Source organism: Carcharodon carcharias, chromosome 12, assembly GCF_017639515.1.
Source record: "Carcharodon carcharias isolate sCarCar2 chromosome 12, sCarCar2.pri, whole genome shotgun sequence".
NCBI lineage: Eukaryota > Metazoa > Chordata > Chondrichthyes > Lamniformes > Lamnidae > Carcharodon > Carcharodon carcharias.
The window spans coordinates 63,525,441-63,537,822 of NC_054478.1; the positions used below are offsets into that span (position 1 = coordinate 63,525,441).

The 12,382-nt window shown below is 44.0% G+C and overlaps 1 protein-coding gene across 1 annotated transcript in view; it reads right to left on the reverse strand.

Moving 5' to 3' along the window:
• Window positions 1-2,067: 2,067 nt before the first annotated feature.
• slc4a10b (solute carrier family 4 member 10b) overlaps window positions 2,068-12,382 on the reverse strand; it is a 283,634-nt gene continuing 273,319 nt past the window's right edge. Inside the window, exon 25 of the mRNA XM_041200245.1 lies at window positions 2,068-2,119. Within this exon, the coding sequence (XP_041056179.1) occupies window positions 2,068-2,119 (52 nt within the window). The remainder of the gene's footprint in view (window positions 2,120-12,382) is intronic.

Consider the following 12,382-nt stretch of genomic DNA (forward strand, 5'->3'; position numbering starts at 1 on the left):
TAATGGATAAGATGAATTTTTTTATTAGGTCTTGCCAAACATTTTCAGTTAGCGAAAATAAAACCCCACTGTGATTTTGTTATTTAATCAATACTGCTGAAAGTTATAATAACAATAAATTTTGCCAGCTTTGTTTTATCACCTTTGACAAGAATAGGAATTTTAAAAGAACAAAGTTAAAACCAGTTTTTGTGAATTCTATTGGAACTGTTCAATATGGCAAGGCCATTAAAGATGCACAAGAACTGTTCTCCATTGAGTAAATCTGTATTTATATTTCTGCATAAAACAACTACTGTTAGCAACCATTGTTGTTGAATTTAATTTTTTCATCAAGAAAATAGTTTAAAATAAATTGGTTTACGAATTTTAATACTGTTTACCCATCATATACAGATATAATTTTAATTGATTCACTAAGGAAAAATTAATTGTGCTAATAGATTTTAAACAACGTTAAATTTACATACATTAAAAAGATTTGTGATATCATGAATAAAGTGAGATTTCTAAGTTCAAGTAACAAAATTTGTACTTTGCTAAGTGTACAACACATTACAGATAAATGCTGTGTAAGAGTTCAAAAGTACTTGCACATTCATCTAATTTTGTATACAGATTATGGATATTTTGTTCTTCATCCACTTCACAGGAAAAATTGTTGCTTTCCTATTGGATTGAACATGTTTACAGAAACAATGTGGACCCCTTGCTAATAATAATGGATAGCTGGTTTCACTTGTTTCTCAGAACATTGAAAGGTTTAAGATATCCAGAGAAAATGTGCTGTCAATTACATATATTGTGCAAAATAAGCAGCCATCTTAATATTGCAATTTGAAATAGACCATAATGATATCATTGGGGAATACCAGCAACTACAAAATCATTGATTCTCATCAGATTATTTGGATACAGTAAATTCTGAACACTCCAAGCTTGATCAATGTATGTAATCTTGCAGAATTAAGTAAAATCATACTATTGTTGTTTGATCTTACTCCATCATCTATTATCTTGCTTAGTGTGTTTACATTAACACAGATTAGATTTAGAAATGGATATAAACTGGAAAATATATTAATTTTGCAGAAGCGTAATTCTATGAAAACATACTTCCATATATCTCCCAGATAAAGCTTTTGCATCTTGCGTAATACATGAGATTATGAAAAGCATCTAAAAAGATAATAGTTTAAGAATGGGACATATCGTCAACACTAACTCATTACTTTTGAATAGTAAGGGCCAAATATAAACGTGTAAAGCAATATAAAGTAATAAGTAGATAACCACATATTTAAAATGTAAAATCACAAACACTGACTTTCAAATTACAGATATAAAACCTAAGTGAGATATTTGACCACTATGTTACAACAAGTAAACTGCAGCTTTTTTATGTCATCTGCACACCTGATACACTAATATTTTCACATTTAAAACCTTAAACACATATTATTACATAATAGTATATTAGTGCATCCAACACTGTTAATAAGTTATTATGCGCTGGTTTCAATGATAAATTATTAGATTACAAGACTAGTAAATTTGGAATTAAATTGGATGGAATAATTAAATGTATCATTATTTTTTCATTGAGCAGGTAAACATGGAACTGAATATAAAATAGATCAAAGACATGTTTCCCTGTCGATACCCATCCCTGAGTCGGCTTTCTTCTCTTTTCTTCGTTCATGATTAGCATGTGAACTGAAAAAAGAGAAAGGAAAATATTGAAGGTGCTGAGGCTTAGATATGCTGAAATCAAAATACAACTGAATATAACACAAAGTGACTACAAGTAAGATGATCCATGCGGCTGTTTAGGAAACTATGCAATTCAAATGCAATCTTATATTAGCAAGTCTTATTTCATTCAAAATAGCATTTAAGTGAGCAGCTTACATCTGCCATATCAGCAAACCATAAAACAAAGAAACAAAACCTTTTTACACCACAACTGTGCAGACAGAACACAGTCAAAATGTATTTTGAGTAATCTTTTTGAACAATCCATGTTGTTTGTGCTTAATTTCTCATGAATGTTTAAAAATTCTTACCTTATATTTGGTTCTGTATCTTCTGCACAGCTTGTGTAAAACAGTATGAGTAGCTAGAGAGTGTGCAAGATAACGCAGGCATGAATGACAAAAAGATCAAAGGGAAGAGAGACTTACCTTTGGGGAACTAGCTTCTAGAGAGGTAAGGAAGGGGAGCTTATGACAGAAATGGAATGAAACAGCAGATTAAGAGAGATGTTAATCCTGTTTCAGACATTCAGCACAATCATAGTCACTGCCTTATGTGATCTACACATATTTAACAAGATACAATGATGTTAGCATTTTTTTCCAAAATTCCAGCCTTTTCCTACAGAAACCTAATTTGTTGGAGGACTTATACTCAGCCTAGTCTTGATCTCAAAAGCAAATTACCACAGATGTTAGAAATCTAGAAATAAAAACAGAAAATGCTGGAAATATTCAGCAGGTCTGGCAGCATCTGTGGAGAGAGAAACAGAGCTAACAGACTGGAAAGTTAATGACTCTTTATCAGAGATCGAGTGGCTTGGGTGGGGGGTGGTAGGGATGAGTGGTGGGTGGCAGATTTTGAGGACCCAGCCTCAGCATACCTGGCCCAAAACTGCGGCTGCCCTATTGAGGGGGTTTCCCTCTATAATGGTGGCTTGGCAGCTCTGGCCAGTTTTTTATTCCACATTTTTTCCAAGTTGCTGAGAGGTGAACTGCAAAACTTGGGCAACCATGTTCTCTCTCTTCCCTACATTGGCAGGCTGCATCTCCTTCTGTGCTGGAGGGTCTCCTATTGGCCCATCAGCTTCAAGAGCCTGCCCATCATCCTTAATTGAATGGTGAGCACATTCCCTAGCTACTAATTGGCCAATCAAGGGAAGACTTCTCCTTGATGACTGTTCCCAACTCAGTACGGAGTTGGGAACCCATCTATCTGATCCCAACATTGGGGTCCCGACCCAAAATGCAAAATCCTGCCGTCTGTTTATCTCTCCACAGATGCTGCCAGACCTGCTGAGTATTTCCAGAATTTTATAGTCTTTATCTTGTTTAGCTTCTGAAGTTCCAAACAGATCAACACTATGCAAATGGGAAAAGAGAAAGCTCCACACTTTAAACAGCAAAAGATGCATACTTTGCTATTTTCGAACTTTCCATTACAACAAACCTCAACTGAGTGTATGAATACACTAATATTAATAATATATAATAAACACATTTGGTTTATCAAATCAGGTTATAAGACATAGATTATGAATTATCCATGTGTTGTTAATCTGGATTGTTAAATGAATTGATTAACTTTACATTCTGTGCAACATAAAAATGCCCCAAAATAATGAACTAACTAATGATCAGCAATAACTAACAACAAATAGCAGTGTCACATGATTAGTGTTAGCTTTTGACAACAAGGTATAAAATTTAGCAACATAAGAATATGAGAACAAGGAGCAGGACTAAGCCAAAAGCAAAATACTGCGGATGCTGGAAATTTGAAACAAAAACAGAAAATACTGGAAAAACTCAGCAGGTCTAACAGCAGCATCTGTGGAGAGAAAAAAAACTGAAGAAAGAAGAAGAGTCATAAGGACTCGAAACATTAACTCTTTTTTTTCTCTCCACAGATGCTGTTAGACCTGCTGTGTTTTTCCAGCATTTTCTGTTTTCATTGCAGGACTAAGTCATTCGGCCCTTGAGCCTGTGCTGCTATTCAATATGATCTGGGTAATCTTCTACCTCGATTCCACCTTCCTGTGCTATCCCCATATTACTCAATTCCCTTAGCATCCAGGAATTCATCGATATCTGTTCAACTATGTTCAACGAATTAGTATTCATAATCCTCTGGGGTAGAGAATTTGAAGGAGCCATAAGTCCTTGAGTGAAGAAATTTCTCATTTTTGTCCTAAATGCCCAATCCCTTATTCTGACATGGTGGTCCATAGTTCTAGACTCCCCAGCTATGGGAAATATCTTTCCAGCATCTACCCTATCAAATCCTTTAAGAATTTTACATGATTCAATGAGATTACTTCTGATCCTTCTAAATTCTAAAGAATATAGATCTAATCTATTCAATCTCCCGTCATAAATCAATCCTCTCAGTCAAGGAATTGGTCAAGTGAACCTTTGTTGCCCTCCCTCCAAAGCTAGTCTCTCATTCCTTAGGGAAGGAGACTAAAGCTGTACACAGTACTGCAGGTGTGGTCTCACCAAGGTCCTACACAATTGTCGTAAGACTTCTCCACTCTTATACTCTAATCCCTTTGTAATAAAGGCTAACATACCAGTTGCTTTCCTAATTGCGTGCCGTACCTGCATGTTAACTTTCTGTGATTCTTGTACAAAGACACCCAGGTTTCTCTGAATGCAAACATTTCTCAGTCCGTCACCATTTGATAAATATTCTGATTTTCTATTTTTCCTTCCAAAGTGGCTAAATTCACAATTCACCATCTGCCATGTTTTTGTTCACTTACTGAAACTTTCTATATCCTTTTTCAGCCTCTTTGCATCCTCCCCACAGCTTATTTCCCACCGATCTTTATATTGCCAGCAAACTTTGATACACTACCCTTGATATGAATGACTTAGGTGAAGAGATGTATCATAAATAACTGAGGCTCAAGCACTGATTTTTATGATATTACACAGTGATAGCAGTGTGTACCATTTACAAGATTCATGACAGGAATTAACCAAGGCTCCTTAGACAGAACCTTCCAAACCCACGATCATTACCATCTAGAAGGGCAAGGGCAAGAGATGCATGGGAACACCACCACTTGGAAGTTCCCCTCCAAGCCACTCACCATCCTGACTTGGAACCATATCACCATTCCTTCGCTGTTGCTGGGTTAGACTCCTGGAATTCCCTCCCTAACAGCACTGTGGGTGTACCCGAACCACATAGACTGCAACAGTTCAAGAAGGCAGCTCACCACCACCTTCTCAAGGGCAATTAGGGATGAGCAATAAACACTGGCCTAGGCAACGATGCCCACACCCATGGGAAGGATTCTTAAAAATCAAATGCAGTTGTGACCAGCTTCCCATCTTCTCCCATCTGCAAATTTGAGGTCACTGAAAACTCTTCTGCCCATGTCCTAACTTGCACCTAATCCCTTCATGGATCATCCCTGTGTGTGTGCTGACCTACAGTGCTGTTACGAGTTCCGGGAGTTTGACCCAGTGACAATGAAAGAACGGCAAGTTCCAAGTCAGGATGGTGTGTGGCTTGTTGTAGAACTTGCAGGTTCCCTGTTTCCCTGCTGCCGTTGTCCTTCTAGGTGGTAGAAGTCACGGGATTGGAAGGTGCTATCAAAGGAGCCTTGGTGAGTTGCTGCTGAAGAGCCAAATGTACAGGTAAGGATTTCATTTGCAGATGAGCTGAAACAGGGACGATTCGGGCAATGCACAGAGGTAGAAATCAGCGGTTTTAGTGATGGTATAACTATGTGATCAGAAGCTCTTTTCAGTGTCGAGTATAGCACCAAGGTTGCAAACAGTCTGGTTCAGCCTCAGGCTGTTGCCAGGGAAAGGGACGGAATCAGTGGCTAGACAATGTTTTCAGTCCTCCCAATATTTAGTTGGAGGAAATTTCTGCTCATGCAGTTCTGGATAACAGACAAGCAGTCTAACAATTTAGAGAGAATGGAGAGTTGGGAGAGGTGGTGGTGAGGTAGAGTTGGGTGTTGTCAGTGCACGTGTGGAAACTGATGCAGTGATTTTTGGATGATGTCACTAAGGGATGGCATATAGATGAGAAATAGAAGGGAGCCAAGGATTAATCCTTAAGGGGACACCAGACATAATTGCAGCAGCTGGGAGAGAAGCCATTGCAAGTGATGCTCTGGCTAAGATTAGATTGATAGAATGGATTTAAGGGAGTACACTTCTACCCAAGTGTACAATTGTGGAGAGCTGCTGGAGGAGGATGTTTTGATCAACCATTTCAAAGGCTGCAGTTACGTCGAGAAGTACGAGGAGGGATGGTTTAACTTTGTCACAGATACATAGGATGCCGTTTGTGGCTTTGATGAGAGCCATTTCAGAAATGTGGTAGGGATGGAAAGCTGATTGAAGGGATTCAAATGTGGAGTTCAGGCAAAGGTGAACACATTTGGGAGGCGAAAATCTATTTGAGGACTTTGGAAAGGAAAGGGAGTTTGGAGGTGGCATGGTTGTTTGCAACCAGCTGAGTCAAGGTTTTTTATTTTGAGGAGGGGGTGATGATAGCAGATTTGAAGGAGGGGGGAACCTGACGGGAAAAAGCCATTAACAATATCAGCAAGTTAAGGCAAATCAGAAATCCCAAGTTTCTGCCTGAGATGTGCCACATTGTCTGCAGTTTCACAAAATCAGGATCTGTCTGGTTCAATTCAAATGCACTGAACTGCATCAAGTTACTGTATTTGTGCAGTCAATACAAACTAAACTCACCACAGAAACTTGATGTTATAAGTGTTAAAAACTGCCAGTTCATCTCACTGGTATGGAAATTAACTATTACAAGACTTGTTGGAAATTTTATAAGTAAAGTTTTAGATATTTATTTCTTTTACTTTTCCTTTCTGCTTTTTGCCTCTCTCGCCATTCAATCATTGGATGGAATCGTCCCAGATTTGCACTAAGTGCAGTACGGGCATGAAAAAACTCATTTTACTTGCTGGCCACAATGGTGGGTTTTTGCGCCATATCGTCCCATTCCCGGTGCATCCAGCCTCAACAATAATGCATTCACAGGAAAAACCCTGGATCGCTGGTGGGGTGGCCTAGGATTCGCCCATCCCGCCATCATCTCAGGCCTTCAATAATCTGGGCGCTTTATTTAAAAGGCCATGGCTGCAAAAGGGAGGACACATGCTGCCCCCAAATTTAGCGATGCCTCCCTCTGCGGCCTACTGGATGCAGTGGAGGCCCGTTGTGCAGTCCTCTACCCTATCTCTGGGCGAAGACCTGCAAACAAGGTTGGGAGGAAGGGGCAGCAGTAGTCAGTATCAATGTCCTGCAAAAGAGGACAGCCACCCAGTGCCAAAAAGGGATGACTGATCTCCACTGTTTCGCAAAGTAAGTCACTCTTCTCATCACTCTCAACTCACACAATCACCAACACCCATCCACAGGGATCCCACTCACTGCCAGTTCAAGGGACATCACCATTCACTCTCTCACACACACCCTCACTTGCCCTGCTGATTGTGTCCTCATCCCATCCATGGCACTACTCACCATCCACACATGCCAGGCATCCTTCTCAACTAGCCTGGCAGGTGTTTTGCTTATATGCTCTCCATCTGTATTCATGCAGGACAAGCTGACACACAACAAAAAGGAGAGGTCACAACTGGTGGAGGAATGCCCAACATCAAGGTCCTCATGATCTTTGAAAATAGAGTCATCCAGCTGGCCAGCAAAGATCTGGACCATTCCTGTAGTAATAGTGAGGTCGGTGGTGCTCGACCAAGTGAAGATCCAGCAGTGCAACATCCATGAGACCAACATGCTGTGAGTGAGTTCCCCTGTTCTGCAGTCCCCTGCCATGCACTAATTATCTCTCCTTTCGTAGGCATGTCTGGGAAGCAGTCGAGGGGGGTCCACTCTCGAATCAAACCCTGTAGACACTTCGGAAGAAGAATTTGATGACACCCTAATTTTAGATCCGTCGCAGCGCTCACCCACACCCTCCACCAACACAGAGACACACACCTCGGTGGGACCTAGTTCCAGAGTAGCCTCAGGATCACAATCTGGTGAGCACATCAACTGTCTGACCCACAGCAAGTGGAGGCAGGGACTTCCCAGGTTTGTGGCACTCAGAGGTCAGCTGGAGGCCAGAAGTCTGCTGAGTCTGAGTCAGATGAGGAGCCTCTGGACTTGGTCATACCTCAGTTGCTGCAGCTCCAAAGACAAGCTCAGGAACATCAGGAAGGGATGGCCGCTGCACCCCTCAGATTGCAAGGCACAATGGGGAGTCTGTCCGCCTTCAGTCTGAGGTTATAGCGCCGGCATGCCAATGCACTGAGGAAAACACTGGTAGGATGGCAACCACCATGGAGATCTTGGTCCAGGACATTTGACCTGCACTGTTGCGTGGGCTGATCTCATCACTGATGCCATAGTTGGCTTCCAACAGTGTCAATGTGAGAGGGGTGTGGGGCAGCCCAATCTCTCTCCAGCTTCCCTTTCTCCTCACAAGAGTCAGCCAGGGGCCTTCGGGCATCCATAGGGAGGAGGACCAGCACCTCGACAGCCCGGGGCCATTCACCGCGGTGATTCTGGGAATGCCTGGCCAATCCAAATTCCCTCTTCTTGTGAGTCCCACAGCTCCAGCTCAAACGGCTGAGGAGGGTGCAGCTGGCCCCAGCAGGACATCAAAAGCAGGTCAGGGGCCCTCCAGAGGATGTCCACCAAGGACATCACAGACAAAGCCCATAGTCAGCAGGCTGCCTCCACCTCTGGTGTGGATGTCGGGGGAGTACCAAGATGGCAGGGTTATGAAGGTGAAGACGATGTGGTTGCACAGTCTGGGCATGGGTGTTAATCACTTGTACATAATGTCTCCTTGCCTATGGCTCCTTGGTTTGATGAGCAGTGTTCATGTCACACATGTGTGCAACCTTGGTTTCTGCACAAGATAAAGGCAGGTGTCTCAGTCCAGGGCCTCTCCCCCATGCATTGTGTAACCTTCAGATTAAAGTGACGGTCGGCTTCACACTCACTTAACACGTTAGTGATGACTGCACCTCAATGGTGCTTGTCATTGCTGCTAGCATCTCATGGGCAGGAGTCACAGAGTTCCGTCATTCTCGCTGTGTGCTCTCAGCAGCTTTAAGATGGGGCTGGCCCCATCTCTTCAGTATCTGTGAATGATGACACTGTGCTCCTGAAGGGGTCAGGTGCTGAAGGCTGACAAAAGATCAGGGGCATTTAAAGTTTCAGGACTGTGTCTCCATGATATGACCCTGATCAGAGAGCGCAAGCAAGCTGCCATCAGCCAGTCAGGAGTCAGACTTTCACAGAGGCAATGTGAAGATCCAAGGAGTGTCCTCACTGCATGTTGTCATCATCCTCCTGGAATCTAACCACTATTAGGGCCTCTGCTGCGTCTCCCTGACATGAGCCTGAGCACTGAGGGTATGTGCGCTGCCATCAGCCACACAGGAGTCAAATGTTCACAGATGCAAGGTGAGGATGTCAGGACTGTCCCCACTGCATCTCATCATCATCCTCCACAAATCTTGTGGCTATGGGGGCCTCCTGAGCACGCCTGCCTCGTCTGGCCAGTGTGATGTCCTCATTGCTGGCAACCTCACCTTCGAGGACCTTATCATGGTCATCCCTTTTGATGTCCTCCTCATCAGAGGATATGTGCAGCTCCTGCATCTCCTCCTCAGCCAGGTTCTTTCCCCGCTGCAGCGCCAAGTTGTGTAGCACGGAGCAAGCAATGATGATGAGCGACACCCTTGGTGGACTGTATTGCAGTGCTCCACCTGACGTGTCAAGGCACCAGAACCTTATTTTCAAAATGACTATCATTTGCGCCACCAAAGTCCAGGTTATGGCATAAGCCTCATTATAACCATCTCTCTGCTGCAGTCTGAGGCCGCCGCACAGGCGTCATCAGCCACATCCACTATAGGTAGCCCTTATTCCCGAGGAACCAACCCTGCAGCTTCTCTGGACCCTGGAAGATGTCAGGGATCTGAGACCTGCTAAGAATGTCTGTGTCATGGACAATCCATGGACAATCATGTGCAGACCGGTAGGATGCTTTTGTGGTGGCCGCACACCAGCTGAACATTCAGCAAGTGGAAGCCCTTGCGGTTGACATTGTTGATTGTTTGTTGCCATAGAGATCTAAGCGCCACGTGAGTGCAGTCGATGGCACCATACACCTGTGGAAAACTAGAGATCTGCGCAAATCCCAGAGCTCTTGCTTCTTGCCTTTCCTGATCCCAGTTGAAAGAAAAGTTCCGTGCCTTCGTGAAGATGGTGTCCGTGATCTCCTGGATACAGTTGTCCATGGACCTTGCAAGACCCTGTCCAGGTCACCTGTGCAGCCTTGGAAGGAGTCACTGGCGGAAAAATTGAGCACCGCAGTCACTTTCACAGTGACAGTGGATGCCCTCCGTGCCCTCATGGCACCAAATCCTGCAGTAGGTGGCATATGTGACTGACCAGTTCCCTAGACACATTCAGTTTTTGGCGACACTGGTTCTTAGTCATCTGCAGGAATTGCAGGTGCCGTCTATAGACCCTGGATCTAGCGAAGCACCTACGAGTGATGGCTCACTGTGGATCTTCAGCTGAGTGCCCAGCAGGCCCTTCCGCCCTTCATTTTGAGGGAGGTACTCCTCCCTTTGCCGAGCCAGGTGCCTCTGCCACACTTCTCCTTCCTCTCTGCTCTCTATAAGCCATGAGGCATACCGCTAAGGCGCCATGATCCTGATGTTCTCCTCCTGCAGGATCTAAGAGAGAGATGCGTGGGTTAGCATATATGTCCTAAGAACCTCTCTTAGCTAAGACTGAAGGCCCTTCATGCACACAGGAGACTGCTGGCCACCACTTAGATAGCCAGTGTGTAGTGCGCTCATTGGCTGTCTGAAACCCCACTCACTCCACTTGACCGAATGGCGGCAGCTTCGCACACTGGACTGCAAGCTGTGCTCTCAGCTCAGGCACAGGCATTCTTCTAACCTGCATTGCAAGGCTGCACTGTTAGCTTGAACCATGGTGGATACTGGTCCAAACCTTAATAAAGACATTGCAAGGGGCTGTGAGCACCTCCACCAGTGACTGTGCCACAGCTGCCTTTTGTAAGGGGATTTTACAACTTGCCCAGTTGGCCAATTGCTCTGCTCACCCTAAAATGCACATTAATATGGAGCCTGAGGGGTGAAAAGCTCTGAAGCATTTGGTGGCATTTCATGTTTTTGCATTGCTTGTTGGGCGAAAAATCTTCAGAATCCCAACACCAAGCATGTCAATGGAGCTGCTGCTGAACAGTCTCAGCTGCGGAAGAATGTTAACTTTTGACAAGCTTTTCCAAGTGCGTGGCTGCTTCCTTCATCACGCACCTCCCCACCACCCCCAGGCATGTGCTTGTGTACTTTCTGCCTAGCCCCTCACCATGACTTCAGATCTGCGTGCTTCAGGACTGCCTTTAAAAGGCGTGCATCTGATGAGTTGAACTTTGAGGGGAGCTCGGAGGTGAGTGCACACAATCTTGCGCAGCGCTCAGGAGCATCACCCGTAGGACATCAAGGAAGAGGTGCCACGCATTCACCACGTCTGGCATCTGCTTGAGTTTTTCCTTCAGTTTGTGCTGAAGGTTCCTGACGTGCGGTGGTGATAAATATGGCCCACTATTGACATGTGGAGCTGATGATTGCAAACTGGTTTCATGATGGTGTAACACAAACCTTTGGCCTTCTCGCCATATTGTCCGCCTACCACCCCCCCCACCCCCCACCACCCCCCCCCCGCCCACCATGACGCCCGACGCTAATGGGACCAGATGATTCCATGCATTATGTCTCTTTCAGTACCTGATTTGACATTGAATTCATCCATTCTAATTTATACTTCCTTCTCACTCCTTGCATGTTCATTTTAGTCCTTCAATCTAACTGGATAAGGAGGTACACACTTGCTTGGCCTATTCTTTCAGGCCTGGATTCTCTTATTGCACTGCATTCAGCTTGAACTTTCAGCAACTTATCATGCAAAGGTTTTATACACCCAAACATACAAGGGCAAGTCTAAGTAACAACAGACACTGTTAGATGTACTGCCACAGAAATTATGGTCCAATATGACAAGCATTCTGTTAGTCATTAAGCCTGTGATTTTGTACATCCATCATGCAGGTCAGTCCATTTTCCTGCTGAAGTAACAGAGAGATACTAACTCAACCAGAGCTTGGAGTGTCCCCCATTCCATTTATCTGTATATGTTCCTTTTTCCCTCATCATTCACCACACCCAGAGTTATCTCAGTTTCTCAGTTCTTGGGCTTCCTAGATTTAAAATATTACCACTATGCTAGTCCAGGAGAAGATGGCACAAACAAGAGGCAGCAAGAGCTAACCAGAGAGGAACAGGCACACCTGCCTGTTAAACCCAATGGGGGAGTCATGCCATTATGGGAAGGGCTATTGCCGTGGCTGAGATTATTGCTGGGGCCAAAGACAACCTCATACCTAATCCTCCCTCTCAATTCTGCTTTTCCCTCATCCCTAACTCCATTCTTACTTAGAAACTGCAGATGATGTAAGCATTCATTTTTCCATTCCACTTACCACAACCCAAAACTTGTCCCTTTATCGTTTCAGATATCCA